The sequence below is a fragment of the Lissotriton helveticus genome, chromosome 1_1 (genome assembly GCF_964261635.1).
Source record: "Lissotriton helveticus chromosome 1_1, aLisHel1.1, whole genome shotgun sequence".
Lineage (NCBI taxonomy): Eukaryota > Metazoa > Chordata > Amphibia > Caudata > Salamandridae > Lissotriton > Lissotriton helveticus.
Window position 1 is genome coordinate 1,154,455,995 of NC_136057.1, and position 14,031 is coordinate 1,154,470,025.

At 40.2% G+C, this 14,031-nt stretch overlaps 1 protein-coding gene across 3 annotated transcripts in view; it reads right to left on the reverse strand.

Annotated features, from left to right (window-relative positions):
- The window catches only part of TUBGCP6 (tubulin gamma complex component 6), a 610,570-nt gene that overhangs the window by 353,263 nt on the left and 243,276 nt on the right, over positions 1-14,031 (reverse strand). For all 3 annotated transcript variants that reach the window (XM_078678997.1, XM_078679005.1, XM_078679003.1), the window contains 2 exons: positions 1,098-1,189; positions 869-1,008 (listed from right to left, as the gene is read on the reverse strand). In XM_078678997.1, coding sequence (XP_078535123.1) covers positions 869-1,008; positions 1,098-1,189 — 232 coding nt within the window. The remainder of the gene's footprint in view (positions 1-868; positions 1,009-1,097; positions 1,190-14,031) is intronic.

Consider the following 14,031-nt stretch of genomic DNA (forward strand, 5'->3'; position numbering starts at 1 on the left):
GTGACCATTATATTGTCTGCATTTAGCATTCGTTTGTGCGCTTAGTTTCCCTTTGAGATGCAATTTATATCCATCTTCCTCCAAATTTTCTCTGCTAGGTTTTCTATTGTCAGGGCAAAAAGCATTAGGGAGAGAGGACTCCTTGCCTGGTTCCTGGCTTTATCTATATCTGCGATGAAATGTGACAACTACTGTAAGAATCCTAGTGTGACAGTGAGAAAAGAACCCATGTTTTAAATTTGAGGCCTGACCTAAATGTTACCAAAGACCATTCCAGGAAATACCCCCAGACTCCATTAAACACTATTACAGCATCCAATGAGATGAACAGCGCCTTTTTGCGCTTTTGGTCAACATTATCTATCAAGCACAGCAGCTTTTTAATGTGATCTTATCGCTGCAGCCTTTTAATGAGCTGAACTGGTTCATTATCGCTTAACCCCTTCCACGCTCATGACGAGCTGGGCTCGTCATGCAGTAGCCTCCTGCTACACTGATGACGAGCCAAGCTCGTCATGAATAATGGTGTTCCTGGATTTACAGCACAGGGGAAAAATCCCCATAGCGTTCAAGTGGTTAAAGCCCCCAACCCCTTTAATTATAAATCATGTAAAAGAGGATCACATGTTCATCTTATCCAGATATTGTACCATCAATGGATTCATTGTATTTTTTGTTTTACTGTTTTTTGAATATCCCTTAATTTATCAACTGCAACATTTTGGTTGGATTTTTGATGCGGCTTAAATGTATTATAATGTCTTTGTGTATCATAATTAGCATGAAGATGTCAAGAAACAGGATTGATGGTCAATTATTTTTTACACGGCTGTACAGATATCAAATACTAGAGTAGTAGAGAACTTACCCCCGGGCAGCATAATTTTAACAAGTTTATGGTCTTCCCGCACATGTAGATCTCATTAGCAATATGATTGAGGAATACCGGTACACAGTCTTCCACTTCTTTTGAAATCAAAACATAGCCATCAGTCCAGTAAAGCCTGTCTAAAGAATAAAGGCAAAAGCAAGGTGTAACTAATGTGGCGAGTCATTTCGATAAGGGATCAATTAGATGAATACGCCATTATAAATACCTCTGAATCTGAGAAAATCCTCATTCACCTGGATCATGAATTCGCCATATTCATCTCTGAAAACACCACTGTATACCCAATCATAGATAAACCTAAAATAGGAAAAAGAGAAATTCACTTTTCCATGTACTTCAACAAAAGTTTTCAAAAAGCAATTATTTCCATTACTTTGTCTAAACACTAAAGGTTCAACTTCATTACTCCAAGCACATACTAAACACAAAACACAAAGGTACAAAACACAAATTTAAAGGTGCAAAAGGTATCTAAATTAGGCCTGGGGAGAATAGCAAATTTCAGATCCATGGCAAATGTTTTCACATTATACATTTTGGATGGTTGGTAAAATTCTTACTGTTTTCGTGGGAGAATCCAAGAGACGTAGCATCAAAGAATCAGATCAATTGATGGCAAACAAAAAGGCCATTCTACCCATGAAATCTGCCAATTCAACACTGATAAGGGCAATTGGAGATCCTATTTTTTAATACTACAATTTCTGGATTTTTTGTACAACCAAAGAAAACATATAGAACAATAATATTTGATAGAAGTGGGATTCCCTGCGAACAGGTTTACATACAACATAACCGCCATAATAAGACTCTTGATTTGCAAAGCGAGTCAACTGTTTCCAAAGTGTCCTCGATGATAGCTATGTAGATAATTGAAAGAAGACCTACCACATACCTCAATTCTTGGTGTGTTTACTTGGAAAACCCCTTGAATGGTAAACTAGTTTCACTAATAGAACCATATCTGACATGGGGCACAGTGGTTGATCTCCAATACTTTATATTGTCTATTTTGGCAAGTGAAATTCCCCAGCCCTTTCAATATATGGGCCTGCCTTCTAAGTCCCTCTTCCTTTACGATATCAATGAGAGCTAGCCTTTTATGCAAGTACAGTGGCATTTCAGAACGTTGGTCATTGTGATTGAAGCTTTTCTCCACTAAGCATGAATTGCTTTGCAATCCTAGTCACCATGCAAGACATCTCTCCTATGTTGCAGCACACAAGAACATGGGGTTTGGGGCTAAACACATTTGCACCTATCCTTTAGTGATTTCTTTATTTCAAACTTTAGGTGCAGCGGACTGGAGATTCTGAACCCCTAAACCTCCTAAGACAAACGTGTCTTATTCTCAAAGGCAAATATCAATTAGTCCAGCACTCTTCACAGTAAATGCAGTCTATGTAACAAAAACATTTCAGTTATAGACACATCGTATTCAGTGCAAATGATGAATCTTCAGTGGAGTTGTTGTTTGTAGTGTATTCTTTATTTATTTCATCAAGATTTTCTTCAATAAAAACAGACCATAGCGGTAGCCAACACATTTCGTCCTACAAGGACTTATTCAGGGCGAAGAGTATATAATTCCTTAATTACTTATAGGTAGAAAGTATTTCTTCTTAAATGTATCCAAATTAGCACCAAATTAGGCCTCTTTTTGTTATTTAGACAATTCTTCTATATCATGAGGCTGGGTAAATCATTCATTCATTGATCAGTCCAAATAAACTGGTCTTATCTCCAATTTGTATTTTCAAGGTCTCAGCCGGCTCCGTGGCATGGCATCCATCGCAGTTTGGTCTGTTTTTATTGAAGAAAATCTTTATGAAATAAATAAAGAATACACTACAAACAACATCTCTCCTGTGTACCTGACACTAAAGGTGCTCAGAGAGGAAGGCTACCCAACTTCCACAGATGTTTAAGTGTATATTATCTTCTTTGGAAATATTTAAATGAAACAAGACAAAGTTACGCAGATATCACTAGCTCTCTTGCCTCTATCATCCCACTAGCTCTCTCATCTCTATCGTCCCACCAGTTCTCTTGTTCTAGTCGTCCCACCAGCTCTCCTGTCCCTGTCAACTTTCTCGTTCATTTCTATAACCTTTCAAAAGCTCCTTTCAGGGTTCAGTATGGTCAGATGGTTCCCAGGGGAGCATCTGAACTGCAGACACGCATCGCATCTCAGGAATGTGAGACGAAGAAATAGTGAAGGTGAGAAAAGGATTGATTAGTCATTGAGAAACATGTACATGCTCTAGTCTGTGGATGTCAGCTTTGCCTTACATCCCAAAACCCCATCATGGAGAAAGGAGAAGCTTGAGGTCTCTCTGGCCTAACGCTACTGCAAAAATTCCTACCCATGACAGCATTAAAGTAAATGCTTATCACTACATTATCCGGTGAAATCTCCAGCAGTAGGCATTTATTTTTTAAAAGTGAGCATTTAAAGCTTTGGTGGGATGTAAAAATACAAATATCCATTAACTTATCCCCCCAACACGCCCAAACATTTACTCTGCCCTTCTGTCTGAGTCTTAGTAATCAAGAAGAGGAATGATTTCCTAAGCAAAATAGCTAAGGTCCCTAACAAGGTGAGCATGTAAAACTTTAGTATATACAATACGCCCCTAGAAATTGTGTATGAAACCCAGAAGGGTCTCTGACAACATGAGGACAGCTAGGGAGTGCCTCTTCACGAACTGCAAGACTGACCCTCTATTAATTTTATCATTCAGGCCATTAACCTTCCATGACAACACTCTGAAACAACCTGGGCATGCTCTGTCATCTACCATCAAGGTCTTTTATGCAACACTGTATATCGGACCAGCACTGAAGTAATAAGAGATGCTTCCTAGCAATAAACAAGTGACTAACCTCAACAACAACTTCTACCCTTTCTACACTTCTACCCCAGAGGTATCTGTCGCCTAGGTATAACCTCAGTCTAATAACAGACACCATCTACTTTACTAAAGAGAATCAAAACCAAATGTAATCCATCTCCACCACAGTAATGCACCAGTCATGCAAAACATGCATTGTGCGCTTAAACTGCCACAACCCACTGCATCCCTACTCTAGAGGAGCCCACAAGTTGAGAACAACCCAATAGTGAGTCCACCAGTGTAGAAAATAGTAGAGTCCACATCCTAGAAGTAATCACAGAATGAAAGGAGGCAAATGGATACTCTGCCTTGGCATCAGTACTTCATTATGTACCAACTTTAGGTCACGTCTCAACATGTGATTTGTGTATTTTGCTCCATTCCATTAAATCTGAATCGTTTGTCACCCTTCCCCCATCCACTCATGTCTCCACAGGCATCTGCCTTGCTTCTCAGTAATACTACTCTGCATTAGGATACATTCCCTTAGAAAAGTGAAAGGACACGATCATCTCGTGTGCACTCCACCCCAGTGCTTTAAATGATCAGGTAATATCCAGTATTGAGTACCTGTGCTTATCTAATTTGAAAGAGAGAGTAACTGCACTTCTCAGCACTGCTACAATACATTTAATGTGCAAGAACTGACACTTTTTGCAGGTACTTTACCTAGAGAGTATCTGCACTTCGACATTTCAATTTAAAGCACTGCCATACCCACATGACAACATAGAGCAAATGGTATAAATGTGAATCGTAACTTGACAAATTGTCAAGAATCTCCAGTCCCTGCTCCTTCCTTGGGGTTTTGTCAGCGGGTGAGAAGATGGGTTCTTGATACTCCATAGCCTACTCTCTCGACACCTCAGGTTAACCTTCCTGGATGTATGGCCGACAGCTCTATAGTACCTGAGTGATAGTGCCCTTTCTCCCTCGGTCCTACGCATCACCCTGCTCCTCTCTTTTTTAAACAACTTCTTACTGTCTCATGAGGCACTTAAATTGGGCCTTTGTGTGACCGAGTTGCAGGCCATCTCTGGCAGTCCAAAGAAACGGGCAATGACACTGAAAATGTTATGTTATGTTATGTTACACTGCATTTCTAAAGGGCACAGCTACTCAGAGTATCCCGGCGCTGCTACCCTGAGCCCCCAATACTAGCTGAACAGAAAGAGACTCTAAGAGAATGAACTCAGAACAAAAGTGTTTTTAGATTATTTTTAAAGATAACCGGATCAGAAATCCTCCTGAGGGCGAGAGGAAGCTCATTCCAGGCTATGCCAGCCTTGCGGGTGAAAGAGCAGCCACCTAGCCTATGGCGTGAGAAGCGCGGGTTCTGAATAAGGAGTTGGTCCGAAGACCGCAAAGTCCTGGAAGGAATATAGAAAGAAAAGCGCTTCTGCAGGTAGAGTGGGCCCAAGCCATACAAAGCCCGATGGACAATGGCCGGCATTGAAAAATCTCCATCATATTTACTGGGCAGAGAAGCACATTGTTCAGCTGCATTGCCCAGAGCTTCTGTTTAATCACTGTGAATTATTTGTACTCTAGTAGTAATGGTTTTGTATAATCTGGGAAAAATCATCACTTTTATTGAATCAAGGAAGATACCACTGTTGCATAAGATGATATGTCTGTCCATATAATTGTGATTTTTCGCAACAACAAATCTTGTGAGGTGCTCCAGGAGGCAGCTTGGGCAGTAGTGCTTGATACCCTAGAAGGTCTGATGAAACAAGAAGGTCTTCTATTGGCATTCATTTACCGAAACCTGTTTTGTATAAACTGCTTTCACAGTGGGCCTATGGAAGACAAGATTATACACAATTTACACTGGAGCTACGCGGGGGGGGGGGGGGGGGCAAGGCAGTCCTTTTGGTCCTGGACATTGCTGGTACATTGTAAAACATATATAGAAGGAAATCTGAAGGGGATTACAAAATACTAAATTGGATTACCAACGCCATTCGCCCCATGTACTTCTACAAAGTACCTCTTCATATATTTTGAAACAGGTAGATGAAACAACACTTATACCGCATCTTGGTAGTTAGAAGACAACAAGCAAACTATATGAAGGGACAATCACAGTAATTGAACTATCACATTCAGATGACGAAGGGAATCTGCTCTAAACACTACAAGCTCTACGCAGAATTTCTATCCTTAACTATAGTGTATATGGTGTATGAAACACAGGTGGACTCTTCTCTCGGCTAAATAGATTTTGATTCTATTATGTTATATTTGAATATTTCTAGACCAACTGATACAGGAACTTGACGGACATTCCCCTTTTTGACTACCTTCAACTACACAGCCATTTATAGTTCTTAGGTGCAAAGATAGTTTAAAATGTGAAAAGATTTAGAAAATGTTTCACTTAAAGCACATTTAATGTCAACAGAGTGAAAAGATTCCTGTCCAAAGGAGCCCTCTGTCCATGAGGCTTTGTACTGGCAGTTTGGCTCATCCACTCAGTTCTTTTTTATGGAAATGCCAAGGATATCAAAGTTTCCAAAACCCAACTGTGAAGAGAGGCATGGGGGGTGGGTTGTTTATGAATTCAATGAAGGTTATTACGATGCAGAAAAAGGACGTAAAGTATGAAACCTTTTCTTCTGTATCGCAGGATTTTCATTAATAGTCAAAGGCTTAAAGGAATAGAAGAAAGAATTTAAAATCTTTATATTTTTTTTGTATAAGTGCAAGACAATAAGAAATTCTATGAATAGTCCAATGATTCACATAAAATATATATATATATATATATATATATATATATATATATATATATATATACATACACACACACACAAACATATATACTTATACATATATATTAAAAACGATATACTCTAATAAATAAATAAATAAATAGGCACATATATGTAAGTAAACATCATCAAAAGTATGTAAGGTACTGTGGGAATCTGATCTTGGATATTTAGAGGACGACGACTGTCAAGAAGCTCTCTCCTCCCCGCAGAAGTTGCTATCCCAATGAGGCTACGACTAGCTCAGCTCAAGATTCTGCAAAGAACTTATCTAGCTGCACACACTCGTAAAAATGGGGCGTATATCAGATCAGGGGTGCCTCAGGAAGTGCGCAGCTGAGGGTACATTCTTTCACACACTCTGGGACTGCCCGAATATCCAGCCATATTGGGAGTGTATCATCTTCACACTTACGAGGGTGAGCGGGAAAACTGTTCCTCATTCTCTGCGCCTGTGTTTGCTAAATGCATGGGAGTCCACAGACCTGACTCAAAAGGAGCACACGTGGATATCCCTAGGACTCGTCCTTGCTAAACGAAACATTGCCCGGCTGTGGGGGTCCGGGGAGCTGCCTACGCATCAGAGATGGGCTAACGACATGGACAATGCAATGATCGCAGAAAACGATGTATTCAAACATAGGGGCTGCCCCAAGAAATGGAATCATAAATGGGCTAAATGGAATGTAGAGCGTGGTGAAATATGTGTATCTTCATCAGAGGAACTCCACAGATTTGATGTGGACATTGCTCTTACCCCAATTTAAAGCTGTACAAAGCATATGATTAATTTGTAGGGAATGGTCAGTCGTCCCTTTCACACTGTATTGTATTACTAAGTGGCTATTTGGCCGTCCACTGTACTATCACAACTGTTCAATAAAAAGAGAGTTAAAAAAAAAGTATGTAAGGTTAATAGTATTATACCATCTACTTTCTATTTGAAGAGATTTTTTGATTTTGGGAAACTTTTTATAAATAGTTTACTGTGCTATTAACACAGCAAGATCAAGGGGGCTTCTGCTACCTACATTTATAGTTTGAAAGGTGATCCAGCATACAGGAAGAGAAACAGGAACACAGGAGTCCTCAATGGTACAGGCAGGACTAGGGCTACGCCACACCGACTATGTATATATTATTGCTTTAACTTGAGTAGCTCCTTAATAATTGTTTAATATGCCAAAACTGGCATTAATGCAAACGGCACTGTTCTCCAAATATTCACAAAATGGTAAAAGCTGCAGCACAAAATTTGAAGACCGGTTATGATACACTAGAATCCTGTCTTAGGATAATTGTGGTTCCGCCCACAAGAGACATGGAACCAGAGTGAAGAAGACTCGTGTCCTGGGCCAAATTAAAAATCTGATGAGCGAAGTACTTCTTGGTTACACATTCACTTATGTGTAGTAGATTGTGTTGGCGAATGCTAGTTAATAATCCTCTGCCCGACGATAAAACCTTATGCTTATACAAGATGAAACATCAGCTGTTGCATCGAATAAAGAATATTTTTATAACAAAACATTAGCCCACAAGGGCATGCCTCATATACTGAACGTCCTAAAATGGTTCAAATAGCAAACAAAATCTTGCAGGATCTTCATATTTTTGTGAGACTCTGCAATGCAAGCAATGGTATCTTCACTCTTCTGCAGGATCTTTTCATTCTTGCGAGACTCCACAGCATTTGTAAAGGTGACTGCCAAGTCTCACAGGAACATGGTATTCTCGCAAGACATTGTAGTGTCTGTAAAATTACTGCTGCAGAGTCTTATAGGATGTCCTAGCTACAAATCCTGCTTATATCTGGTATAGTATTTGGGACAAATGGTTAAGGAGCAGATCATAACAACCTGGCAAGAACCACAGCAATTACATATCATACAGTTTTTGTAATCTCAACCAGTTGGTATGTGTAGGAAGCTGGCTCTTTATATGATAGATTTAAATTGGATGTATTGTGCAAAGAGTCCAGGGGTTCCCTTATGAGTAGACAGGAGCTTGCTCAAACAATCTCAAGGTACACTTATAGGGGTTAGTGTGGTCAAGAAAACTTAGGCTTATCAGAGAGGAGTGTAAGACATCTGCAAATACACACACTGGTCAATAAATGATGCACACAACTCAATAAGGAGATCCACAACACTTTATAAAACAAGCATTTGTAATGCAATAGGTCTCGCAATAGCAAGATTTTTACCTATAAGCATTGTAAATGATAACGCCATTTATTTATGTCTCAAAAGGCATTGTCATTTACAGTACCAATAGGTCACAGTTTCTAAAATGCGAGACCTATTGCATTGCAAATACTTGTTTCTCCAAGCTCTCCAGCCCATCTCTTTTGTGTCCATGGAATATTGTTTCTGCAAAATACCATACCCAAGTGGCTGTCATCTATGCATACCTCTTAGGTAAGCTGACAGAATTGCGTTGACAGAAACAACAGTTTTTTTTAATTTTCATTAATTTTTATCCATCTGTTGTCATCAAGGTCCAGTCTAATTTTCGAATTAAATTAGGACATTGTCCTATCATCCGTCTTCAGTGGCGGGAGCTCAGGTGCCATACCTCGATACCGGTGAAGGCGTACTTTGATTGCACTGCCTCATTAACTGGTTTCCATTCCCTGTGTTTCTTATGGTCATGTGCATAATGGAATATAACTTTCCACTACTATATTCCTTGGATCTGTGCAGCTGGTGATGTCCATAATGAATGAATGAATGAATGATTATTCATTTGTATAGCGCATGGTTACCCGGAGGCATCCCAGCGCATTACAGTGGTCCAATTCATCCCCGGTGAGTTAGGGAAATAGGAAGGTTTTCAGCATATTCCTGAACCTAAGATGGTTCTCCTCCATCCGAATAGGGTCAGGCAAGTTGTTCCAAAGTTTTGCTGACTGAACAGCAAAACGCCTGCCACCCATACGGCTTCTCCTGATTCGTGGAACTGCCAGAGAGTTCTTGTTGCTGGATCTAAGGACAGAACAAAGGTTGAATAAGACCAGGTCCTGTCTTAGTTAAGGCTTTATGAACAATAGTCATAGCCTTAAATTCAATCCTTTGTTGTACCGGCAGCCAATGTAGTTGCCGGAGCGCAGGTTTGGCCGAAGTTCTACGTGATACCTGTAGAAGCATGCGGGCTGCACAATTCTGTACAGTCTGCAAGACCCCGAGTGTCCCTTGTGGAGCCCCTAGATATAATGCGTTGGAATAGTCCAGGCGCGTTAAAATCAATGCCTGGACTAATATCCGCCTTGCTTCAAATGGAAGCAGTCCGATTATTTTTCTCAGTGATCTCATCAGGGCGTAGTAGGTGGCTGCTATCTTCTGGGCTTGCACCAAAAAATTAAGTGCTGGGTCCAGCCACACCCCTAGACTTCTAATTTTCTCTATTGGGGGGGGGGGGGGGGGGAGGGCCCAGAGTGTTAGGCCACCAGCCGTCCACCGTGGGGGGGACATCATGGCCTAGCATCATGATCTCCGCCTTTGTTCCGTTGAGTTTCAAGAACGAGTCGTCCATCCACTCACAGACTCTGCTAAGTTGGGATGAAAGATTGTCGTAGGACGACATCTGCCCAGAGAGAGTGATGAGTAATGAAAAAGCAGATCCTGATCCTACCTGTTATTGCTTATGGACTGTCTGTGTGTTGTACTTCAGATTCTTGGTTTTACTTAGAAAGTACAAATATGTACTTCACTCGTGGACATCACTCCTGTCAGATGGAAATCATACCGGGATCCTGCTGTCAGTCAGTCCTCCTGGTAGGTATGAGAGCCCATGTACAGTGGATCTAGAGATATACTAATATAAGCTGCAAACTACACCTTTATCCTAGCGCATGAGTGCTGCCGCTAGGCTCGACCTAATAACACATATCTTTATATATATATTATATATATATATATATATATATATATATATATTTATATATATATATATATATATATATATATATATATATATATATATATATATATATATATTACCTACTGGCGGTCGCCAGTAGGTATATATAGTTAGGATTTTTTCTCTATGGGTTTTTTGAAAATTCTATGTCTAATAACTTTGGCGTTTGTGGACGGAATTGGCTGAAATTTTCAGGAAAATGGCACATTTTGTTTCTGAGCAGCCCTTGAAAATTTGGGGGGGGTTCGTCAAGGGGGGGCCGAGAAAAAAGGGGGGTCCCAAAACGTGTTTTTAACATTGAGTTTTCCATAGGGCGGTTGGCCTCACTTTTAGCCCGAACGGCTGAATGGATTTGCACGAAACTTGGCAAAATTGTAGGGACTGGTAGCCCGATGTGCCTTTTGTAGGTCTCAATATATGTGCTCCAGTGGATTTTGAGAAATTAACGTTTAAAAAAAGATATATATCTGTAACAGCGGACCGGGCAGCGCTCTGGTTCGCGGACTTTTCGCGCAACGGAGCTTTGTGAAGCGAAGCTGATTGGTTCTCCGGCGTCTGTCAACATTCCAAACAGTCCGTAGCGGCCGCCATCTTGTCTCTCGGTAGGATCGAGAGACAAGAGGAGGTCAAAACAAAGGGGGAAATAACTATAAGGGGGCATAGTAGATCCTCGCTGACCCCCTAGGTTTGATGTGGAGGTTTTAAAAGGGCCCCGCGGGGCAAAAAAAAAACAAAATAATAATAATCGAACGGCTGAATGGATTTGCACGAAACTTGGCAAAATATTAGGGACTGGTAGCCCGATGTGCCTTTGCTAGGTCTCAATATATGTGCTCCAGTGGATTTTGAGAAATTAACGTTCAAAAAAAGATATATATCTGTAACAGCGCTCCGCTTCGCGTACTTTTCGCGTTACGGAGCTTTGCGAAGCTGATTGGTTCTCCGGCGTCTGTCAACATTCCAAACAGTCCGTAGCGGCCGCCATCTTGTCCCTCGGTAGGATTGAGAGACAAGAGGAGGCCAAAGCGAAGGGGGAAATGACCATAAGGGGGCATAGTAGATCCTTCCTGACCTCTTAGGTTTGATGTACCATTTTGCCAAGTTTGGTGTAATTCCGTTCAGCCATTCAGGCTGTAGACGTATGTAAATGTCCTATGGAAAATTGCATGGGGAAAACACATTTGAAAGTGTTGAAATTTAGAACCAATTAAAATGTTACTTTGGTTTTGTATTTGTGTGTGATGAAAGTTAATTGGTTATGTATATATGTCAAATGAGAGGAAACCACAGCCATTTTGTGATACTACTGTCTGAGGTACATTTGTGAGGAATTTTTGGTGGTGAATTTCTGGTGTTTGATTTACACAGTACTAACACTTCTGCTACTTTTAAAAAGGTGAGTTGTTAATTTGTAAGGGGAACTATGTTGTACACTTGAAGATAATTTGAAAAATGTTTTCTGTTATTTATTTGCAGTCCTTCTGTTATACTAAATACTTGATAAAGTTAGTTTTATATTATGTATTACTAAAAACGATAAATGAAAGTGATTATTTTTTTCTGCAATTTACAGCAAGCAATTTCAAAATAAAATGGCTCACAATGAAGAGACCGTGGCAATTTCTTTTGAATTGTCCAACACATTGATTGAAATTGAGAGCACCAATAATGAAATATTGTCACAAGGAGGACATGACTTGTATGATTCCATTAGATTGATTGAAATGGACAGCACCAAGAATGAAATATTGTCACAAGGAGATGACTTGAATGATTCCACTACATTGATTGAAATTGAGAGCACCAATAATGAAATATTGTCACAAGGAGGAGATGGCTTGTATGATTCCATTAGATTGATTGAAATGGACAGCACCAATAATGAAATATTGTCACAAGGAGGAGATGACTTGAATGATTCCACTACATTGATTGAAATTGAGAGCACCAATAATGAAATATTGTCACGAGGAGATGACTTGAATGATTCCACTACATTGATTGAAATTGACAGCACCAATAATGAAATATTGTCACAAGGAGGAGATGACTTGAATGATTTTTTTGATCAATCTCTTGATGGCGAATTTATCGAGTGTTTGGAGACCATAGAGTTACAAGAATCATCATTGGAGACTTTTAATGAGGACATTGCTGATGAGGACATGTTACTAGTTCTTTCAAATTTAGAAAATTCTGAAGAATAAATTTATATTTAGAATTCAAAAATTGTTTGAGACATTATTCATTTTTATTTTTAATTTATGAGGTTGTAGGGAAGTGATTGTAGTATAAAATGAGACTTATAGTATAGAGTGCAACATTTTTATGTTACATGGTAAGTTTACTCATATTTACTTCCCTTCTGCCACTATATTATCTCCAATGTGTATTTGACATGTCTTCTTCATCTCCGGCCTCCTTTCTCTCACTGTGTGTCTCCGATGCATCTTATCGCTGCTATTTTGTGTAATTACAGAAGAGAGTAAAATAAAATAGTTCGGAACGTGAAAAGGGGGCAAAGTAGAGTACTCCTCACCCCCTAGGCCTTTTTAGGCGGTCCCAAAAGGATCAGTTTCTGCTTTCCTGAGAGATTATGGTATGAGTTCCATATACCACAATAACTTGCATTACAACATGCAAGATATCTATCTCCTATTACCAACTTTTGGAGATATTCGCGCTAAGCGCGAATATCTCCAAAAAGTAACACCTGCCCTGAGCAGTTCTTAGCCATGTTATCCAATGGGAGGTGGATAACATGGCTAAGAGCATTAGCTCGGTAATGCATGAATATCGCTGAGTTTTTAGCGATATTCATGCATTGCGGCCGTTTATTATCGCATTTGCGATAAACCTTGATAATAGTAAGGTTTATCTTCGATAATTTCTGACGATGCTTAGTGGTAAAAAATTGGTTGGTAAGCATCGTTAGCGATAAATATCGCTTAACTTTGGTAATATGCCCCAACGTCTGTTAACGTTCGATTCGAAGGAAATGAGGAAGTGTTGAAAAACATTGTCTGCGCCATCTTGCCTTTTTTGAAATGCCACACTTTTGTCGTGCACGGCAGCCATTTTAGATGTCTTGACCAGACCCACTCTCTGCACGCTGTCGATTCGTAGCATGGCTCCTCACCCACGCAAGCATCTTCCCTAGGCACTGGTCACCACCGCTCTCTGTCTTATGCATGGGCAATAAACCTCCCCCCATCTGCGCTGCTCTTCCCTGAGAATCACACTCTGTGCCCGCCCGACACCTCCCTTTCGCCCTATTCACTACCGCACCCTCTGACACTCCTCTTTCTCTGTGTCCGATTGTCCAGGCTATCAGCTAGCCCTGCAGATGTAGTTTATGGCCCCAGCTGTAAAGAATCACCCCTCTTCAAAGGAGTTATAGTAGATCAAGGCCCACACCCGATGAGATCCGTCACACCACAGGTGTTCCTACTATCTGAAAACCATCCTGTATTGTGATTGGGGAGGGGACCGAGCCTGAAGCGGAAGATTCCAGGAATGACTCTTTGTACATCAAAGTTTTTAC